Source organism: Mauremys reevesii, linkage group 10 (genome assembly GCF_016161935.1).
Source record: "Mauremys reevesii isolate NIE-2019 linkage group 10, ASM1616193v1, whole genome shotgun sequence".
In the NCBI taxonomy this organism is placed as follows: Eukaryota; Metazoa; Chordata; order Testudines; family Geoemydidae; genus Mauremys; species Mauremys reevesii.
Window position 1 is genome coordinate 79,281,663 of NC_052632.1, and position 18,582 is coordinate 79,300,244.

Sequence of the window (18,582 nt, forward strand, 5' to 3'; positions counted from 1 at the left end):
GTCACTCACTTCCCTGCTTATCAGAAGGGCCCCTTAATAGGCTCCATCGCTTCCAGGTCCGCTTGCCAAGAAAAACAACCCACTTATTATGTCACACGCTGCCCGGTAAAACTGCTGCTTGTTGCCCAGGAAGATCAGAAATAAGTTTCCAAAGTACTTTGTGATTCATGTCACCCTCCAAGGCTCTCCTTTCTTTAGATCTGAAGGTGAAAACCCAGGCAGGGTTGGGGAACAGGACAGGGATGCAAGGGCTTGTTAGCCAAGCAGAAACTGACAAGGCAAATTAAGAGGAGAAATGGTTCATGTTTGGACCCCAAGTTCAAGGCCCCCCTGGGGGTGACAAAGTTAGAATTCCCACAGGCATGCTCCTTCCAAATGCTCGAGAGGCCCTTGAGACTGGCTTGCAAATGGATCATTCTCTGTGTCAGTCCTCAGCATTAACAGCATCTCACCAGAAGGTTTTCTTGTGTTAATAGTGGGTTGATTTTCCCCTCTCTCCTTCACCAGCCTTTTAGGTTTATAAAATGGGACTGGAAAACTACCTCCAACAGACTTACTTGCAAGCGTTCCTATCTTTCCAGCTTCCTGAGATACAAATACTGTGGCCAAGGGAAGTCTGATTGTTAAGCAGCAGTAGAGGGAGGGTGTGTGTGTGTGTGTGTGTGTGTGTGTGTGTGTCGCATTGTAATACACATTGCTCTGATGCTCATCGTGACAACATCTGAGAACCTCCCAAATATTAATGGAATGCAGAACCTCCACTGCTCCCAGGATAAGATGAGTGGGTGTTATCATTTGTATTCTAACGTGATTTACCTGAAGTCACACAGTGGCAGCAGATTCCAGACCTAATGGCTCCTGGATTGATGATCTTACATAGAACTATGCTTGCACACCTGGTTCCTGACTATATCCTAACAAAAAATACATGCTGGGGCTAAAAAAAAGTTAACTAGATTTTTCTTAAACTGTAGCCAAAGGCTGGTTCAAAAGAGGCTCAGCTCAGACCGTTTTATGTTTTATTCATACCAGTAAGTCCATTCCTAATTGTATTCCCGGACAAAAAACTACATTAAGATGGAGTTAAGGTTGAGCATCACTACTTTTAAGGTAAAACACATTGCAGGGATGTTGTAATTACTCCCAAACCAAGTACTATAAACCCAGGATATTCAAAGGTAAGGTTACACGCAATAGCCAAACATTTTCCATTCCTAATTGTACACCAAGCAGGTAAAATTGCTTTGAGTAGGTACTGTCCAGTCTTAGGACCTATTTAGTTTATTTGTAGGACATTTTTTAACCTGCTCAATACTTCTCCACAGCTCACTGGGAACCTGAAGTTTAAAGGAATCAGCTCTTCCCAGGGTGTTTGGGAGTGTAAAATAACCATCTCTATAAACTTGTCTCAGGAGAATAAGCAGCTGTTGGGCGAGGTGTGTTCAAATGTCAACAAACATAAATTTAAAGCAGAAATTACCATGTGTTTATAATTTATGAGGATCAGAAAGTGTGCCAGACAGCCAGCTCCCTGCCCTTCCCCCCACGGCTAGCCCCGCTGATGCTTTAACCTTCCTGAGCCAGATGCTTCTTGCTCAGCTGAAACCGGCTGTCTTTGTTCTCCCTAACAGCACCCACTTAGGCCAGTGGGTTACAGCAGCATGGTCGCTTTCCAGGTAGGGACAGTGTCAAGTTGAAAATCTCGTACGTTAAATTAAATCCTGTATCTGTGTTACTAACATTTTAGATTATTAGCATGGACGGAACTCTTAAGGAACAGATTTGTTTTTCCCCTGTTTTTGCTCTTTTGCATGTCTCTGAGCTTGGGCAAGGAGAAAGTCAGTCAGTTTCACCTTTGCCTTCAGTTGTTTCCTAATCAGTGTCCCTTTCAGGTGCTCAAGCACCAGCACAGGTTGCAATGCTGCAGCAACGCGCACTGCAGGAGACACAGAAGGGACCCGGTCATCTGTCCTTGAGCCTTAACTGCGAGCTTTGGGAACATGCTGGTTACTACAGTGCCTAGATCTGAATGGATTTGATTTGACTGAAATCAAGCCGGCAAGGATCGCTATATAAGGGGCTTGACATGACAGCTCTTATTTTGGTACACAGGTTCACATCAATGGTTGCTGGGGTTTAGGCACATGTCTTTGGTACTGAAGCACCCGGGTTGCCAGCATTCAGGTTGGCACTTCCCCTGCAACCCTCCACTGCTGTTCAGACCTCCCCTATGCCGTAGGGAGCATGCCTGCTGGTGAAGAAGCTTCGACATCCACCGACAGATACATGACGTAGAGTTTGTGGCAGGACAAAATCAAGTGGTTTAAATGATCGTTTAGCCCCCATCCCTTCGTACCCCAAACTTTCAAGGGCTAGAGAACGTCATGGTATGTCTACACAGGAAAGAAAAACCCACGGCTGACCTGTGCCAGATGGCTTGGGCTTGGGCTGCAGAGCTGTTTCATTTCTATGTAGACTTCTGGGCTCGGGCTGGAGCTTGGACTCAAGGATCCTGTGAGGTGCAAGGGTCCCAGAGCTCAGGCTCCAGTCTGAGCCCGGAAGTCTACCCAGCAGTGGAAGAGTCCTGCAGCCCCAGCTCCACGAGCCGGCGTTGGCTTGCACAGGCCAGCCGCGGGTGTCTAGTTGCTGTGCGGACACAGCATAGAACGCAGCCAGCTCAGGGGGATGTACTGCTGCAGAACACCTTCTCTAACCCCTTCCCTCCCTCCCAACCCTCAGGTTCAGGCTGGGCTGATGAACAGCAGTTTCCCCGTTTCATATTTTGCAGATGCTTTTGCAAAATCAATTACAGCTGAACGCAAGAGCGTTTTATTGCCTCCGAGATCGGGTTTTACATGACTTTTCTTTGGCTCGCACTTGGCAGCTTCCTGAAGAAATACCCCGAAGCTGCCAGGGCGACTGGTGGATTTGTTTACGCCTCCAGTGCACATGGTTAATTTATGAGCTTTGGCTACTCACCCGGCCATTACGATGAAGAAGTCCAGGCGATTCCATGTGTCTCCTAGGTAACACTTCTGCCCAAAGATCCCCAGAGCTACCATCTTGAGGACCATCTCCACAGCGAAGAAGGCGAAAATGAAATGGTCAAATGCCTAGGTCATAAAAAGATGACTGCAGTGAGTTCTACTGTGGTTCTGTATAGCAGAGATAAAAAACCAACCAGGCATATGTATATTTCTACTGTATGGATATTGTGTATCTACAACTGAGGTGATCAAACCATGGCTCATGGAGTACTGAAGTGTCAGCTATAAAACCCAAAACACATCCTGGATTGCCTGCTGGGTGATGATAACACTGACTGAAACGCAACTGTTGGGTTTTTATTGCTGAGGAACAATAAGCAATTTCTATTCATCTACTGACAAAGATACAAGCACACAAACGTGTTATGCTTGTTGTGCATTTACTTTTGCATTTAAAGCATATGCAAATCGATATGCAAATGCCACGCGACCCTCAGGGTCCTGGCAAGTTGCCATTGAGAAACTCCTAGATACACGTGCTGTGCAGTTGGGGTGTCCAGGCTTTGAATCATGCACAGGCTGAAGGAAATATCGATCAGGCAGACCACATGTGCTGCAGGAAAGGAACTGAAATATTATGAAATGGACTCATTGCTAAATATATGTTGCCCCATAAATGATGATTCTGCAGTGGGATGTATTGATCGTTATTAGTCACACGGAAAAAGCTTTTCTGTTTTGAAAAAAACGTCCTCGGGAAAGTTACAGCAGCTTCTTGATCCACACACATGAACGTGGACAGATCTACCCCTTCAACCCCTTTTCTTTGTGATCATAACACTCAGCAGAGCCTCCTACATTGCGTCTCTTGTATGTTCATTTTGAGGCCTGAATGGTTTATTGCCAAACGTAACAGAAAACAGGCAGCTGCAAACTGGCTTCCTTTGCATACACCTATTGGGTGTGCACCTGTGCAGGTGAGAGAGATCTGTCTGGTCTAGCTGTCTGCTTACCTACCAACACTTCTCCTTTACAAACTATCCTGAATTTGTTCCAGTAGTTTCAGTTCATTTGATGATTGGCATCTGAGCTGTCTCTGCAAGGGAGCTCAATGCTTCCGACGTCATGTTTTGGCTTCCATTCTCCCTGCAAGCTGGAGTGGGGCAGGGGTGAAAGTTGGTTGATTGTTCTTTGCATGTTTCGCTCTTTTTCCGCCTGCTAACTGTTCACAACATGCTCAGATTTTTACAAATATAGCTGACATGTTGTAATCATTCAACACTCAATGCAAACGATGGTCATTGTATGGGCTCCTCGTGAATTGTTCACTTAGATTCATTTAAGTCACAAAGGTTATGATCTACACAGCCCGGAGCAGTGAGACTCCCAGCTTGGATCAACAGACTCAGGCTCCCAGGGCTCATGCTACCACACTAAAAATAGCTGTGTAGACGTAGTGACACGGATTCTGAAGCCTAGGAAGGAGGATGGGCTTCAGAGCCCTAGCTCCAGCCCGAACCACAATTCCGAAGTGCTGTCGACACAGCTATTCCTAGAACACTAGCATAAGTCCCCCCAACCTGAGTCTGTCAACTGGAGTGGGGAGGCTTGCTAACGTGGGCCGTGTAGACGTACCCATAATATGGTTTCTGCTAACTGATTTGATGAGATTCTCTGAAGAGAACAAATAGTGAATAATCAATAACAATGTCTCTTGCTCATTCAACAAGAATGGAATCCCTCTGTTTGCATGCGGATTCGGGTATTTATAAGAATGACAGACATCCACCAAGCCAAGATCCATTTGTGTGACCAACTGCATACAACAAAAGGCAGGAACATGGTTGGGAGGAATGGAAATCCTATGCTTCAGGCCAGCTGCCATCTGATGGGGTCTAGGAAGCTGCTTTCCCCATGAGCAGGGTATTCCATGGTTGCCTACCACAATTTTTTGCACCTTTCTCTGAAGCAGCTGGGACCAGATCCTACCCTAATCCAGTGTAGCAATTCCTACGGTGGATAACCATTTGCAGTATTTTCTCAGCTCGGGTCTACAATTTATTCTGTAACCAGTCTCTGGTGGTTTCTCTATTGCTCTGGTTGGTTCAGTTCTGCACCTAACATCTCATAACTTTAGCCTGGAAGGGTCTGGGATGAGAGAATCCCTGGTTGTTGACATTTGCATATGATCCTTGATCAGTCCTTAGAGGTGGATGCATGTGATGATTTACTAGGGATCCTAATGGCATTTCCTTACTGCAGAAGGGTTTGCAGGGTATTAAAGCTACATGTCCAGGACATTACACAGACACGTGCCAGCCTAGGTTCACGTAATGCTTTGCAAAGGCTGAGCGTCTCCACAGACGTCTGTTTGGAGCCTGGAAGGCTAGTGAAGGAGGCGCATAGTCACAACACAGCTCTGACACCAGACGGAGCTGTGATGTGCTGCAAAGGGCGAGGGGCTTAGAGATGGGCAGCCCTGTGGCATATGTCAGCTATGTGATTGCCAGGCTCACGTGCTGCCCCCTGGAGCTCTGGGAGGCTATTAAGGTTCCAGGAAAAGGGTTTATGAGCCCAGGACTTGTACACTGTCCTCAGTGGACAATAATCTGCAGCTCGTTTGGATGTAGCTGCAGAACAAAGCAGGCATGGGCTCTTAGTACACGCTAGCCAGATCGTTAGGCTCATGACTGGTAACAGAACCTCAGGGCGCCGGCTCCTGAATGAATCACTAGCCTACAAGGCTCACTGTCCTCCACTGGCTAATGTTTTACCACCCAGCTGTGAAAGTGCGTCAGATTCCCTTTCCTACCTCCAGGATGGTGCATCGCTCCGACTTGCAGTCCACGTCCTCGCAGGGCTGGAACATGCCCAAGGTGACGCAGTTCAGCAAGATGACCAGCATGCTGACATGCTCGAACCAGGTGGGAGCAGAGAGTTAAGGAGCAGGCATTTGTTCAGCAACGGGCACAGACATGGAAAGTGTCAGCAAAAACATGGCACCATTTACACATGAAAGAACCAGCACTCCCGATCCAAACAACAAAAACCACCCCAAAGATACGCTGACAGCTGGAGTTTTTGGGAACTGAGGGGAAAGGGTCCCTGCAAAGGAGACTTCTGCTGAGATGAAAGGACAGTAGGGGCTTCAGAACAGTGCAATGAGACGAATTAGTAGATTTCACAGGTGAAGTTCCACGCCTTGTCATCAATTTTCATACAGGTGTGAGAGCAGCCGAGGACACAACAATAATTCTTTGTCCCTCCATAGCAACCTTCATCTCAAAGCTCTTTATCAACATAAATCACCCAAATCCTCAGCCCCCCTCCACAAGACAGGCTAGTGGTAATAATTTCTGCATTACAAAGATGGGGAAACTGAGGAAGGAACAGTCAAGTGACTTAGCCAAGGTCACGTGGTGAGTCAGTAACAGAGTCTGGATTAGAGCCCAGAAATCCTGCCTGCTCCAACCACACCGCATCTTACCTCATTACTTTCCCGAGTCGTGGGCCTTTTCTGTGCCTCGGATGCACCTGAGACTTGACTAGCGGTTGCATTTACATTCAATAATTTTAAAAATTAAACTGGCACATTCCCTTTGTGCCCATGTGAAGTTCTCAGAGCGATCACCAAATGCTGCAAATCCAAGGACTTCTACAACTCCTCATCAGGGCGATGTCGGAGGCCCTGGGAGATGGGAACTTCCATGCAAGCTCCACAGCACGGGCAAGGTGAACGAAGACCAAAGCAAAGTGAAGTCAGCAGCAGATGCTAGTAGGGAGAGGGGATGCCAGGTTGGGAGTTAGGCTATAAATCACAGGGCGATAACAGAGGGAGAATATGTAATTTGGGCCTGCCGAGCTGTATTTCGGACGCACAGGTGGCACCATGGAACTACCAAGTTTCTTCCAAATGTCAGGAAAGCAAAGGGCTCTTGATTTTCTTCTAACTGATAGTTCAACCACACCAGAGGGCCAGATTCTGATCTAGGTTCCAGGGATGTAAATCCAGAGCAACTCCAATGTAGTAACTGCCGATTTCCACCAATGTAAATGAGAATGCAATTGGATTTAGAGGGTTTCATTACTACTATTGGGATGATTTAAAAAAAAAAAAGGAGAGATTTTTTGGGGAAAAAATCTTGGGTTTCACAAGTGTGTGTGAAAGAACTGTGTATTAGAAAATTAATGTGACCTCGAGAGAGAATGTGGCGGAGGAAGAGGATGAGGATTCTTTTATATTCCCATGCAAAAAAACCATCACCACTTCTACCTCAGACAACCCTGTAGAAAACTGTCCTATTTGCATCAAGAGTACTTGTGGCACCTTAGAGACTAACAAATTTATTTGAGCATAAGCTTTCATGGGCTACAGCCCACTTCTTCGGATGCATAGAATGGAACACACAGAAAGAAGAATTTGTTACGTCTCTAAGGTGCCACAAGGACTCCTGTTCTTTTTGCGGATACAGACGAACACGGCTGCTACTCTGAAACCTATTTGCATCAATAATTTCAGAAAAAATACCCTCCCATGTCTTGTCCTATTCATTATTATACAGTAAGTCGTTTGTTCATTATACAACATCCCTAACTCAACCCCTCTCCCAGGCTGCCTGACTGCTCCGTGTTTGCAAGAGCTGCCTGGGTAATAAATCCAGTGTTTATAATCTGAAGATCAACTAAGGTTCATGAAAAGCATCCAACAAAAACTAGAGCTTGAGTTATCGGGGCTTCTCATCTCTTGAGAAATGGGTCTGTCAGTTTGCCCTGCTGGCCCCACATTTTATCCTTTATTTATACCACCCATGATTGTGTCTTGTTGTTATTGTCCCCAAAGATGCTTTTTGAAAACGTTCCCTGGGTTTGCCTGGAATCTGGGTTGCTGGGCGGTGTGTGCGTGTGTCAGACAGGATGGAAACCATGCACCCGGGAGGCAGCTGGAATCCCGCTACCATCCGGATTGCTCAATCAAACTCAGCAGCATTCCAGCCGTAATGACCAGCAGCCTCCCTAAAAGCCACAAAACAAAGAGAGCTCGTGCACCAGAAAGGAAGGAGAACTTGGTTTCCACTAAGTGCTTGTAAAGCTTTTTGTGATAAAGCCCCGCCACAGACGCCCTCCCAGGCCAGGGCGAGGGCGAAATGAAGCCGTAGTGGAGAGCACTGTCATTAAAATCACATCAGTGCGAGCTCTGCTCTGCTCTGCAAAGCTCAGAGGAGGCCTGGGGGCCAGGTCCTCGGCCAGTGTCAACTGTCAAGAGGCCCATTGATTTTGACTGAGTGACAACCATCAAGGATCTGGCCCAAGGTTTCCACACTGTGCTCATCAATATGGTATCTGAGCATCTCAGGGTCAATATACACTGGAGCTGGAGGTGAGGTTTCTAGCTCGGGTGGATGTACCTGCGCTAGCTGTAACCAAGCTAGTGTAACTCACACATCTCCTGGGGGGGGGTGTTCTGTCCCATCTAGTGCCAGTCCTCAAATCCTCCCAGCGGGCCAATAATGTCACCCCACTCCCTTGGCTGCATGGTGCCCTAGCTACTTGGCCTGGCAACTAATGATGCTGCCTCCATGGCTGACTCTGCCCAGCGACTAGTGATGGTATCTCTGTCCTTCTCCCCCAGCCAATGGGAGCTGTGAGGGGCGGTGCCTGCAGCAGACAGAACCAGCAGCGTGGCAGCATGGGTCTCTGCTTCGGGGGGTGGGGCATGTGAATCTCTCCTGCCCGCTTCCCTCCGGCCCCTCCCCCCATCAGCTGGCAGCCACGGGGGCCGGATGAAATAACTTTTTTAAAAGTTTCCGTGGGCCGCAGTGGGGAGATTCTCTGGCCCCAGATGGCATGCGGGCTGGGATTTTGAGACCCGACTGAGGGAGATTTAAATGAATCTGCTCTACAGTCTTAGCTAAGAGCACCTTGGCTTTTAGCTCATGCAGAGTAGAGGCTCATGCACTAGGCTCATGCATTAAACTCTGTCCCAGGTTTGATCCTGCCCGCCGACAACCGGGGTCTGTTGGCTTTACACGAACAGAATAAAAACAGTGTAGTTGCAGCTGCACAGGTGGTGGGGCAGGCTAATCTCTGAGTGCGTACATAGGGATTCAGGTGGGATTGTACTTGGGGCATTGCCGCAAGCCTATCTCGCTGCCCGTACAGCCAGCCTACACTGATATTTTTAGAGTGTTGGCTTAATCAGAGCTAACGCAGGTAGGTATATTTTAGCTAAAAATTACACCGCCACTGTTGACATACCTCAAGAGGATCAAGAGCAGTCTAAGAGCATAATACAAACATGATTGGTTAACATCTCTGCTGGCGAAACATCACTGGTTTCAATGGCATGATCTCAGTAGTGATTTGTAATGCAACCTAATGGAGCCAGTCTGGAGGAGATCTTTAACAGCCCGATATTCCAGCTACACCCACCAGGACACACCTCCCAGGCAGTCAAAACTGTCAGTTTCCACTGATTTCGAAGTCACAGAATCATAGCAGAAGAACTGGCAACGGCAGCGCTAGAGTTTCCAACCTTTTGGAACAAACGTACCAGATTATCCGGAAAACCCACCACCACTCACCACAGCTGTGGCAGGCCATGACTGCCAGCTGCCTGTTAGTTATGGTCACCTACAGCAACCACAGAACATGGGCTAGCTAGGACACATGGAGAGTTAGGGTCAGCACCACTGAATGGATACGTACAGCGTCGGCACCTCAGGTCCAGTGTGGAACCTCAGCAGAAAGAGAGAATGGTGGCCCGCAATAGCAGTCACAAAAGACTAAAGCACCATACAAGACTGGTCCTTGGACCAGGGTTTGACAGCCAACAGGTTAAGGCACTAGGGTGGAATGAGAACAGAGGCAAGCCAAACTGGTAAATCGCTCAGTGAATGTGAACCTTGTTTGTACGAGTCATTGCCCACGAAGTCTGTGTGCGCTGCCTGCCTGGCCTAACTACTGTTAGTATGATGCAAGGATGGGGTATGGCTGCAGAGGTCAAAGGTCATCCTCCAATTTGGGAGGTGGGGTGCTGGATATCAGGGAACTGCAGGCTACAGTCAACACCAGGCTTTGGTTGCAACTGTATCAGTGGTAGGTACTGTTTAAATAGCATTAATGTTGTTAAGTACAAGTTCTCAGTGTCTTTAAAAGAAGACAGCCCCATGCCGTCTCTTTCTGCCCCGGGGCCAACTTTTGCAGTTTTAGGCACACGACATTTGGTGTATTTCTTAAAGCCCCAGATCCTGGAGTCAGGTGATTATATTGGAGCGTCAGCTTTCATTTAAAACAATGACTACATTTGTAGCCCTAATGGCTGCAGCGAGATGCTTGAAAACGTGTGTCCCCCCAGAGCATCCTAATGGCTCAGAAATCAGAAGACAAAAAACCAACCCCCTAATTGTATTATTTTTAAAAGCTCTTGCTTTGTAAACTGATCTCCTGAATTGACTGGGAGAGGGCTGACTCATGATTTTTGAATGCTTGGGGTTGGCAGTGTGTTTGCCGGCTTCTTCTGTAGCTCCACGCTCCTTGCAGCGCTGCCCAACCCATGGCTGAACTGTCCGACTGCCCCACCGACAACAGCTGGAGAACATAGAGACAGGGCCCTCTGGGAGAAAACAAGCAAAATCAAAGCAATAATCTGAAACACTGCCACCTACTGGTACATTTAAGATATTTTTCCTGGACATGTTCCTGCCTGAGCCTTTTTATTGATTTAAATGGGATTTGAATCACGCAGTTCAGAAAGTCAGGAGGCTCACAGAGGAATGGCTGGGGGCAGAAGGATGATATCAGTGGCTGGGTACAACGCCTTTGGTTTCATGAGAGGGCGTTGAATCGGAACAATCTGCGCCTGGGAGAATCGCCCAACTAATGTTTTGTGTTGAACGTGTTTGATTTTTAATGGAAGAGCTTCAATAAACAAAAATCCAATCAATTAATGAGACTGGAGAGGCCAATGTCTCCTACAGAGCGGTATGAAGGGCCCCATACTGCAGCTACTGGCCACAGTCTCAAGGAGCTTGCCCGTTGCTGAAATACCAGCTTGAGTTTATTTCGGTTTTATCCCCCCAGCTGCCATTCAGTTTTGATTGTTCGCATTTTTTAGCCATGTTTGGCTCCACCTCAGCCTCATCTTTGAGCTAATTAGAAGCAGAGTTAGAATCCTGTTCCATAAAGAAAACAGATCATGTCAGACCCAAACAAAAAACAACCCACTGCTGCAGTCTGCTTGCAACGTTTGCTTAGCTTGATGGGTTTCATGTAGAACTCGGTGTTAACATAGCTCCTGGGTTACTCCCAGATGCCTGCATTCACATTTGTTTCACTCTTTATATTGTATTTTCCTTGAAAAACATTAATAGTGGGTAGATTTACTGCTGGTGAAAGGGGCTGTAGAGATAGCACCTCTTGTTTCCCCACTGAGAAGATTCAGAACAAGCAACAGTGGTGCATGCTCCTCCCTGCCAACGTGCCTCAGCCCTTTCCTAGAGAGGCCATCTAGGGGAATAAGGGGAAATTCACTCTCCGTGGCCCTGTTCATCCTCGGTCTCAATGTTCTGGTTAGTGTCAGCTGGGGTGGATTTTATGATGTGGACTTGCCCGTTATGCAATTTCCCACTCTCGCTTGAACAAAGCATTGGACCCCACACTCCATCTGGAGTCGCTTTCTGGAGAGCTCAGGAGAGGATGCGAGGAGGCGTGCTGGGTGGCTTTTGTGATGTGCATTGGTGAGTCTCACACCAGCTCTCAGCAGACAAGTGACCACACCATAAAAGCCACCACCACAACTGGCACTCAGCTGCCCAATTGTCGGCAGCCTCGACAGACAGGCCAAGAGCTAAATGGGCCCGCAGATTGTGAACTGCCCTCTGACCCGGAAAGGCGGTGCCTTCAGAAAAGAAAGGTACCGAGGTCTAATGCGTCAAGAGTGATGTGGTAGCAAATCGGACGCTCATGACCATTTTAAAGCTAACTGTTGTCTTCTGCTGGATTTCAAAGCAATCCTGTGGAGATTACCACTCCCCTATTTTGAAAGCTCTAATCCCTCTTCATACTCAGCCAAGCAATATCCTCCCTCGCTGAGGAGGAAATATCAATGGGACATTGTATCATAGCATGGAACTTGGCCCTTATGACCAAACACCACCACTAGGGACAACCACTTTCAGCACCTAGTTTTAAGCAGGAAGGTCTGCTCATAAATTTCACCGGTAGCCCACCCCCTGCGCCCCAATCCTCTGTCCCAGCCCTGAGTCCCCTCCCACACTCCGAACCCCTTGGCCCCACCCCCGCCACACATGACCTCCATATTGGTGCACATCGCAAAATTCATTCTGCACATGGATGGAAAAAAATTATAGGGAACATTGGCCCACATGACAGTAATGAGCACAGTATAAAAACGGTAGATAGATTGCACTAACTTATCAAACTAGCACAAAGGTTGTCCAAGGTTTAATTTACTCCATCTAGCTTCCTGGAGCAGCAACATAACAGCTTCCAGCGTTTCCCTGTAATAGATTCTGTGGCCACAATAGAATAATAGATGCTGTTTAAGAGGTGGAAAAATATCCAGTCGATCATTTTGTCTATATCTGGCTAGCTCAGGATTGTTTCCTACAGTGAATGCTCTACGCTCTATTGATGAACATGGGCTTTCATCCTTCTCAGGCTCCTCTCCCATGCACATCAATGGTCTTCCTCTCATGACAAATAAATTCATATGGGTTTCCAATGCCGTTTATCTCAGTCCGGACTTTTTTATTGCCATTGAATGCCTGAACATAGGTATCTAAAAATTAGGCATCTAAGATGAAACCACGGCCCCACTGAAATCAATGGGAGTTTGCCACTTATGTCAATGGGTCAGAATTTCACCCAAATCAATATTTTGAAACCTAAGTCAGTGGCTTGATTTTCAGATAAGCTGAGCACCCAGAAGTTCCCATTGACTTCACTGGTTGCTGAGGAAACTCAGTATGGCCACTTTCATTTAAATATGGATTTAGGTGCCTCATTTTCATAGAATCATAGAATATCAGGGTTGGAAGGGACCTCAGGAGGTTATCTAGTCCAACCCCCTACTCAAAGTAGGACCAATCCTCAGACAGATTTTTGCCTCAGATCCCTAAATGGCCCCCTCAAGGATTGAACTCACAACCCTGAGTGTAGCAGGCCAATGCTCAAACCATTGAGCTATCCTTCCCCCCTCTTCATTTGAAATTTTGTCCATAGAGTTTAAATAAGCTCAAGCGAGTCCTGGAAGTTGGAGGCATTACTGGCCCTCATTTATCTCATGCCAAAGCTGAACTCGGTATTTTGCAGTAAGCCAGAAGATTTTTGGAAGGAACACCTACCGCGCGGTGGCACAGAAAGCTTGAGCCGTGCAGATTAGAGAATTGTAGCCGTGTCCAGCAAAAGGCATCACTGGAAATTCCCAAGAGGAGCAAAGAGCAGAACAGTAGAGCATGGGAAGAAATTAGGAAAAGGAAAATGTAGTCTGAATATGAATAAACGTTTCCTAATGTTGAGATTTTTAGGCTGTGGACACCTGAACGAGAAGTGGTGGGCGTCTTAGCACTTGGGATGCATAACCCAGATTGGGAAAGCAGTAGAGAATACAATGTAGGACCACCAAGGAATTTTCCCCATCTGCAGTGCTATGAAATTTCCATGTGAGCATATTCCTTCCTCCTCCCTCTTTACTCCTAACTTAAAAAGACTAATGACTGATACCCTCTTGAAGAAGCACTCTGAACTTAAACTGCAGCCTGGTGCGGAGAGGTTTGCTGCTGTTGGCCTGTCTCACCAGACAGAGTTCTCTCTCTGCGGCTGGGGTTTTGTACAAATGCATTAAGCGCCTGGCCTATTTATTTTCACATCAGATTAATGACAGTGATTTGTTCCATAATTCAAAAGTGGGATTACCCTGAGAGCTGTGGTCTAACGGAACTAATCTGCCTTCCCTGTGGTGCCCAGAAATTCCAGACAGAGGCAATTTCAGTTCAATCTCAATTTCTCTTGACAATGAGCTAAACAGAGAACGCTGTGTCCCTTGCTCCAAGAGAGGGTAGTTTTCACTGGGCCATGTTCCAATCTGAATGAAAATTGGTTTGCTTCCTGGTAGATGAACTGCTCTGGGATCAGGTTTAACCCATAGCCTGCTGAGTGTCCTCAAAGTAGCGTCAGGCTTCGGGAGCAGTGCCGAAACTCTCATAAGAGCCCGTACTGGGTCGACAGACATTGCTGCAGATGGTGGGAATCCAGCATCGTGTCACAGCACAAGCTGGAAACACTAAAGCATAACCCATCGTATCCAAGTGAGTAAAAGCAAAGCCCAAGATTGTCTATTCTGGCCAGGCATGAATGCTGCCATCCAAGAAAAGTTCTCCATGAGTGGAAGGCCGAGTACAATGCAAAAGAATCATTAAAACCAAGTGTGATTTCTGAACATTCTGGAATTTAGGTTGTTACAGATTTATTTAAAATAAATTAGAAAGATTACATCTTTTAAACTACTCTTTTAAACCCAAGCTGTTGCACAACACATTGAGTGGCACCGTAATAACACATTGTAAATAACAGTTTGCTTACTGTGAGATTCCAGATGACTTAATAACAGTGCACAACACATAAAAGGCTCATTTCAGCAATTCTTTCTGGTGTATCAGTTAAAGCACCTCATCAATCCCTTACTGTGCACAGTCAAATGCACCAACCAATAGGGTCAGTGCAAATAGCAAAGGAATTGATTAAAAAAAAGCCCTACTGGGTACAAGTAATTCATACGTAGCATTACCGGAATATTGCAACATACGCCACAATGGGAGCCTGGGACTACCAGATCAGAGACTTGGTAGCACTAAGATTTTTGTCTTTCCACATCTACTATAACAAGCTTCTTGATTCACTGCACATGGGACAGGTTATCAGAGTCCAAATAGAAAGTGGCTGACAATGTACCCAGGTGAAACCTATGCTATCCGTGCTATTGTCATACACGATAACTACCCCCGAGGGACTGTGCTACTGGAGGACATAATTCACTGACTCTCTGTGTCTTGAAGACATCCAGAATGCTGCAGACAGTGCCAGTGCACGACAGCAGTAACACACAATGGATCAATGGAAACAGAAGAAACACTACGAGATGTGATTGCTACTAGCATCCCTTATTATTTTCTGTGATTATTTACTATTAAAACCATACATTAAGTAGCACAGTGACATCCACCAACACAGTGTTAATTAAGAAAGTGAGACTGCGCTAATGAGAATAAAAGTAATAAAACTACCATTTTTAAAACAAAGAGGAGAGGAAACTACATTCCCAGTGGATTACAGAAAGCGGAGTACCATGCAGACAGTGGAACAGCACACAAGACAAAAAGTCACTGGCTATAAAAGAATAAAGAAGCCGCAAAGACAGCTTCCTAGTGATGGATCCACTTCAATGGCTAAACAAGATACGGCAGAAGGGACAGTTCTCAGAATAAGAAATGGCTGTGTGATAGGAGATAGTAACTTTTCAGCAAGAGGCAGGGTAATGCAGTCATGTGTCAAGGGGTTCATACCGCCTGCCATGCCCTCCATCTCACACATCTCCATTGTGCGTGTTATTCACTGGATGTATTAGGCTGCAGTTGGCATGTTTGGATGATACTGTGTTTTCAGTATTGCCTACCCCACAGGTTCAAATATCATAGAGCAGGCCTTCAGAATCACAAGGGAGGCTTAGCCATCATGAGATTTAAAAAAAAATTGTAAAAATTCTTTTTGCTGGCTTTCTTCTGAGCAATTAGAGGCCACATTTCAAACTTCAGTCTGCACCCGTAAGGGTTGGAGATAGAATTTAAAAAAACAACATAAGCACAAGAGTCACATGTATTCACATGACTCCAGGAGCTCAGGCAAAAAGAAAAAACAACAAATATCACTAAACTAATGTTAAAATCCATGAGAGCTGGCAATGATGGGAGGGAAGATGTAACAGGGGTAGTAACTTTTAACCATGTCAGGAGACTGGCACCAGGAAAGGGAGTTCAGTCTCTTACCAGCACTCCTGTTTTATCACAGCTTCATCACCGTCCCAAATCCAGCTCCCTCTGCACAGCAGAGCCTCACCAGAGCTGATGCTATGGCTGGATTTGCCAGGTCTCAATTTGCTCCCATGTGCAGACACTTCTTGCTTGATTAGAATTCTTCAGGTCCCCCTTCAGTTTGCTAATGTCATCACAACCCACCTGTAATGGCTGCTGACCCATTAACAGTATCATCACGCAAAAGCCAGTACATTTTAGTTACCATAGAAACTATTGCCTATGAAGCGCCACCCAGTTTCAAAGCAGCCGAGTCAGTGATTAAGCAGAGATTTAAAAATAAAGAGACACAATAGGGAGATCTGCTGTCATCTGTCACTAGGAGGAATGATAATTATAAGAAATTTGCTTAATTTTTTTGTCTGCACAGCAAATCCAGGATAATGGCATCTGAACCAGAACTAGGCCAATCTCCAATTCCCACCTAAACTTGCAAACACAAGGCTGTTAGACTCAGAGAGACTGGTGTTGGAAAAGATCCACTGGGTCACCTCGTCCATCCCAGGCAAGATTGTTCTCTACCGTGTACTACCGAGAGCTTTGTTCTGGCTTGATTGAGATGTTTCCACCTGACGGGCTTCCAAGAACCATCATGTTCCAAGAACAGGTAGCAAGTATTCAATTAGCCTGATCTCCAGCACTTTGCAGATGAGAAAGCGCTACAGAGTGCTAATTATCATTAATGCATGAATGCATCTCCACAGCAAGACTTCAGTTTCCACACTCAATGCCAAATTCAGAGGTAATATGTACTTTATATGTTGGTAAGGGCACCTGAATCTAAATAAGAGAGTCTAAGTTAATGAAACTTACATGCCAAAGGATAGCGGGGATATGAGGTTGTAAGTTAAATTATGAAGGGTCTGATTTCACCTAGACAGTTTTATACATTTTGCAACAGCCCAACATTCCTACCTCAGTGTGTAAAATTCACCAACTTAAACTCACTTGCTGAAATGTAACTTCCACTTCCGGATTTGGTCCAGAGCTTAGAAGCAATAGGCTTTAAAACCAGCTACTTCCAGGAAATTGTGTCAGTGCACAGGCTGGTAGGGCAGTTGCTAAACTGACATGCTCAGTCACTGAAACAAAGGTTTTAACATTTCTTAATTAAAATCAGAATTACCTCAAAGAAAGACTCTTGGTTCTGAAGATCAAGAACAGCAGTTGCCAAGAACTGCTGTACAATGACCAAGATCATCTTTCCACTCTGGCCTCAGCCTTGTCAACTTATCTGGCAAGGATCTGACTTGATACTAAGGACTCATTTGCACTAATCGCCAACATCATGGCAAATCCCAAAAGGATGTAGCCTCATTGCAGAACAAGCACCACCCAGATCAATCTAGTTAGGTCCTTGAGATGATCTTGCTGGATGTTCCATCTATGTCCATCATTGGTGAACTTATCAGACCATCAACGCTTTTGGTGCCCACGTGATCTGCTGACCATGTAGCAGCATTCCTTGGCAAACACATTTGTAATGAGTTGATTTTCCAGCCTAATAATATACACTAATAATATAGGTCCATTTAATCTCAACTTTCCAACTAACACAAGGCAGCTTTACTTCTGGAAATATTGGCTTATTTTAAGTTAAAGTAGCCAAAAGAAAATAAATTGGGTTGGATTTCAGTTCAGCATGGTCTAACAATTAATTTTAGGGGGATTCATTGTGTTTCTGGAAAATGCTCAGAGAGGCTTACTACAACCCAAAATAAGAAACCGCCTGGCCCCAGTGTGTATTTGTCTTGAATGCCGGCAGAGTGTGTCTTGGCACATGGTGGTTGTGATAGCAGCCATTGTCTTATTCAAATGGAAAGAGTTCTGACAGGCTTACTTGTCAACAAGTCTCTCATTTCTTGTGTAAGGGACATTATTGATTAATTACGAGATCAGGCTAACAACCAGCAGAGAACATTTTAGTCTTTGAAATTGACCTAATTGGAGCTGGAGCAAAATGGATTGTCACCAACACTTTACATTTTATGGTGTACAGCAGAGATTTTATATGCATTTTTCTTAATGCCACAAGTGTTTCCAGAAGAGGAGTCTTATTTTTCATCTAATTCATAGACTTATTGATCCTTGATTTGACTGAAATAAAAAATAATAATAAAAAAAGCTGTGCAGCTGCTGTGTGTGAGGTTTCCAGTCCTCCCCCACCAAACCAATTCACGGAAGAGTCTGCCCAGCTGGGGCCTGTTATATCTAGTCCTTCTGGTGCTGTGGTTAACGAGGCCTTGACTTGTCTATGTGAGAAAGTTACACTGTTGTAACCTAAGGTGTGAATTTAAAGCAATATAGTCAAATAGGTGCAAAGTCATGTGTGGACACATTTATTTCAGTTTAGCTTAAGTTGCTTGGGAACATATAGGCTAACCAGAAAGAAGCTGCTCTTAAATCGAAATAAGTGTCCACACTAGGATTTGCACCAGTTTAGCTAAACTGATTTAAGTTAAACTGGTGCAACTTTCCCATGTAGACAA

At 45.6% G+C, this 18,582-nt stretch overlaps 1 protein-coding gene across 2 annotated transcripts in view; it reads right to left on the bottom strand.

The window, feature by feature from the left end:
- The window catches only part of CACNA1H (calcium voltage-gated channel subunit alpha1 H), a 581,666-nt gene that overhangs the window by 189,498 nt on the left and 373,586 nt on the right, over window positions 1-18,582 (bottom strand). For both annotated transcript variants that reach the window (XM_039490763.1, XM_039490762.1), the window contains exons 6-7: window positions 5,800-5,911; window positions 2,980-3,113 (exon numbers count right to left, since the gene is read on the bottom strand). In XM_039490763.1, coding sequence (XP_039346697.1) covers window positions 2,980-3,113; window positions 5,800-5,911 — 246 coding nt within the window. The remainder of the gene's footprint in view (window positions 1-2,979; window positions 3,114-5,799; window positions 5,912-18,582) is intronic.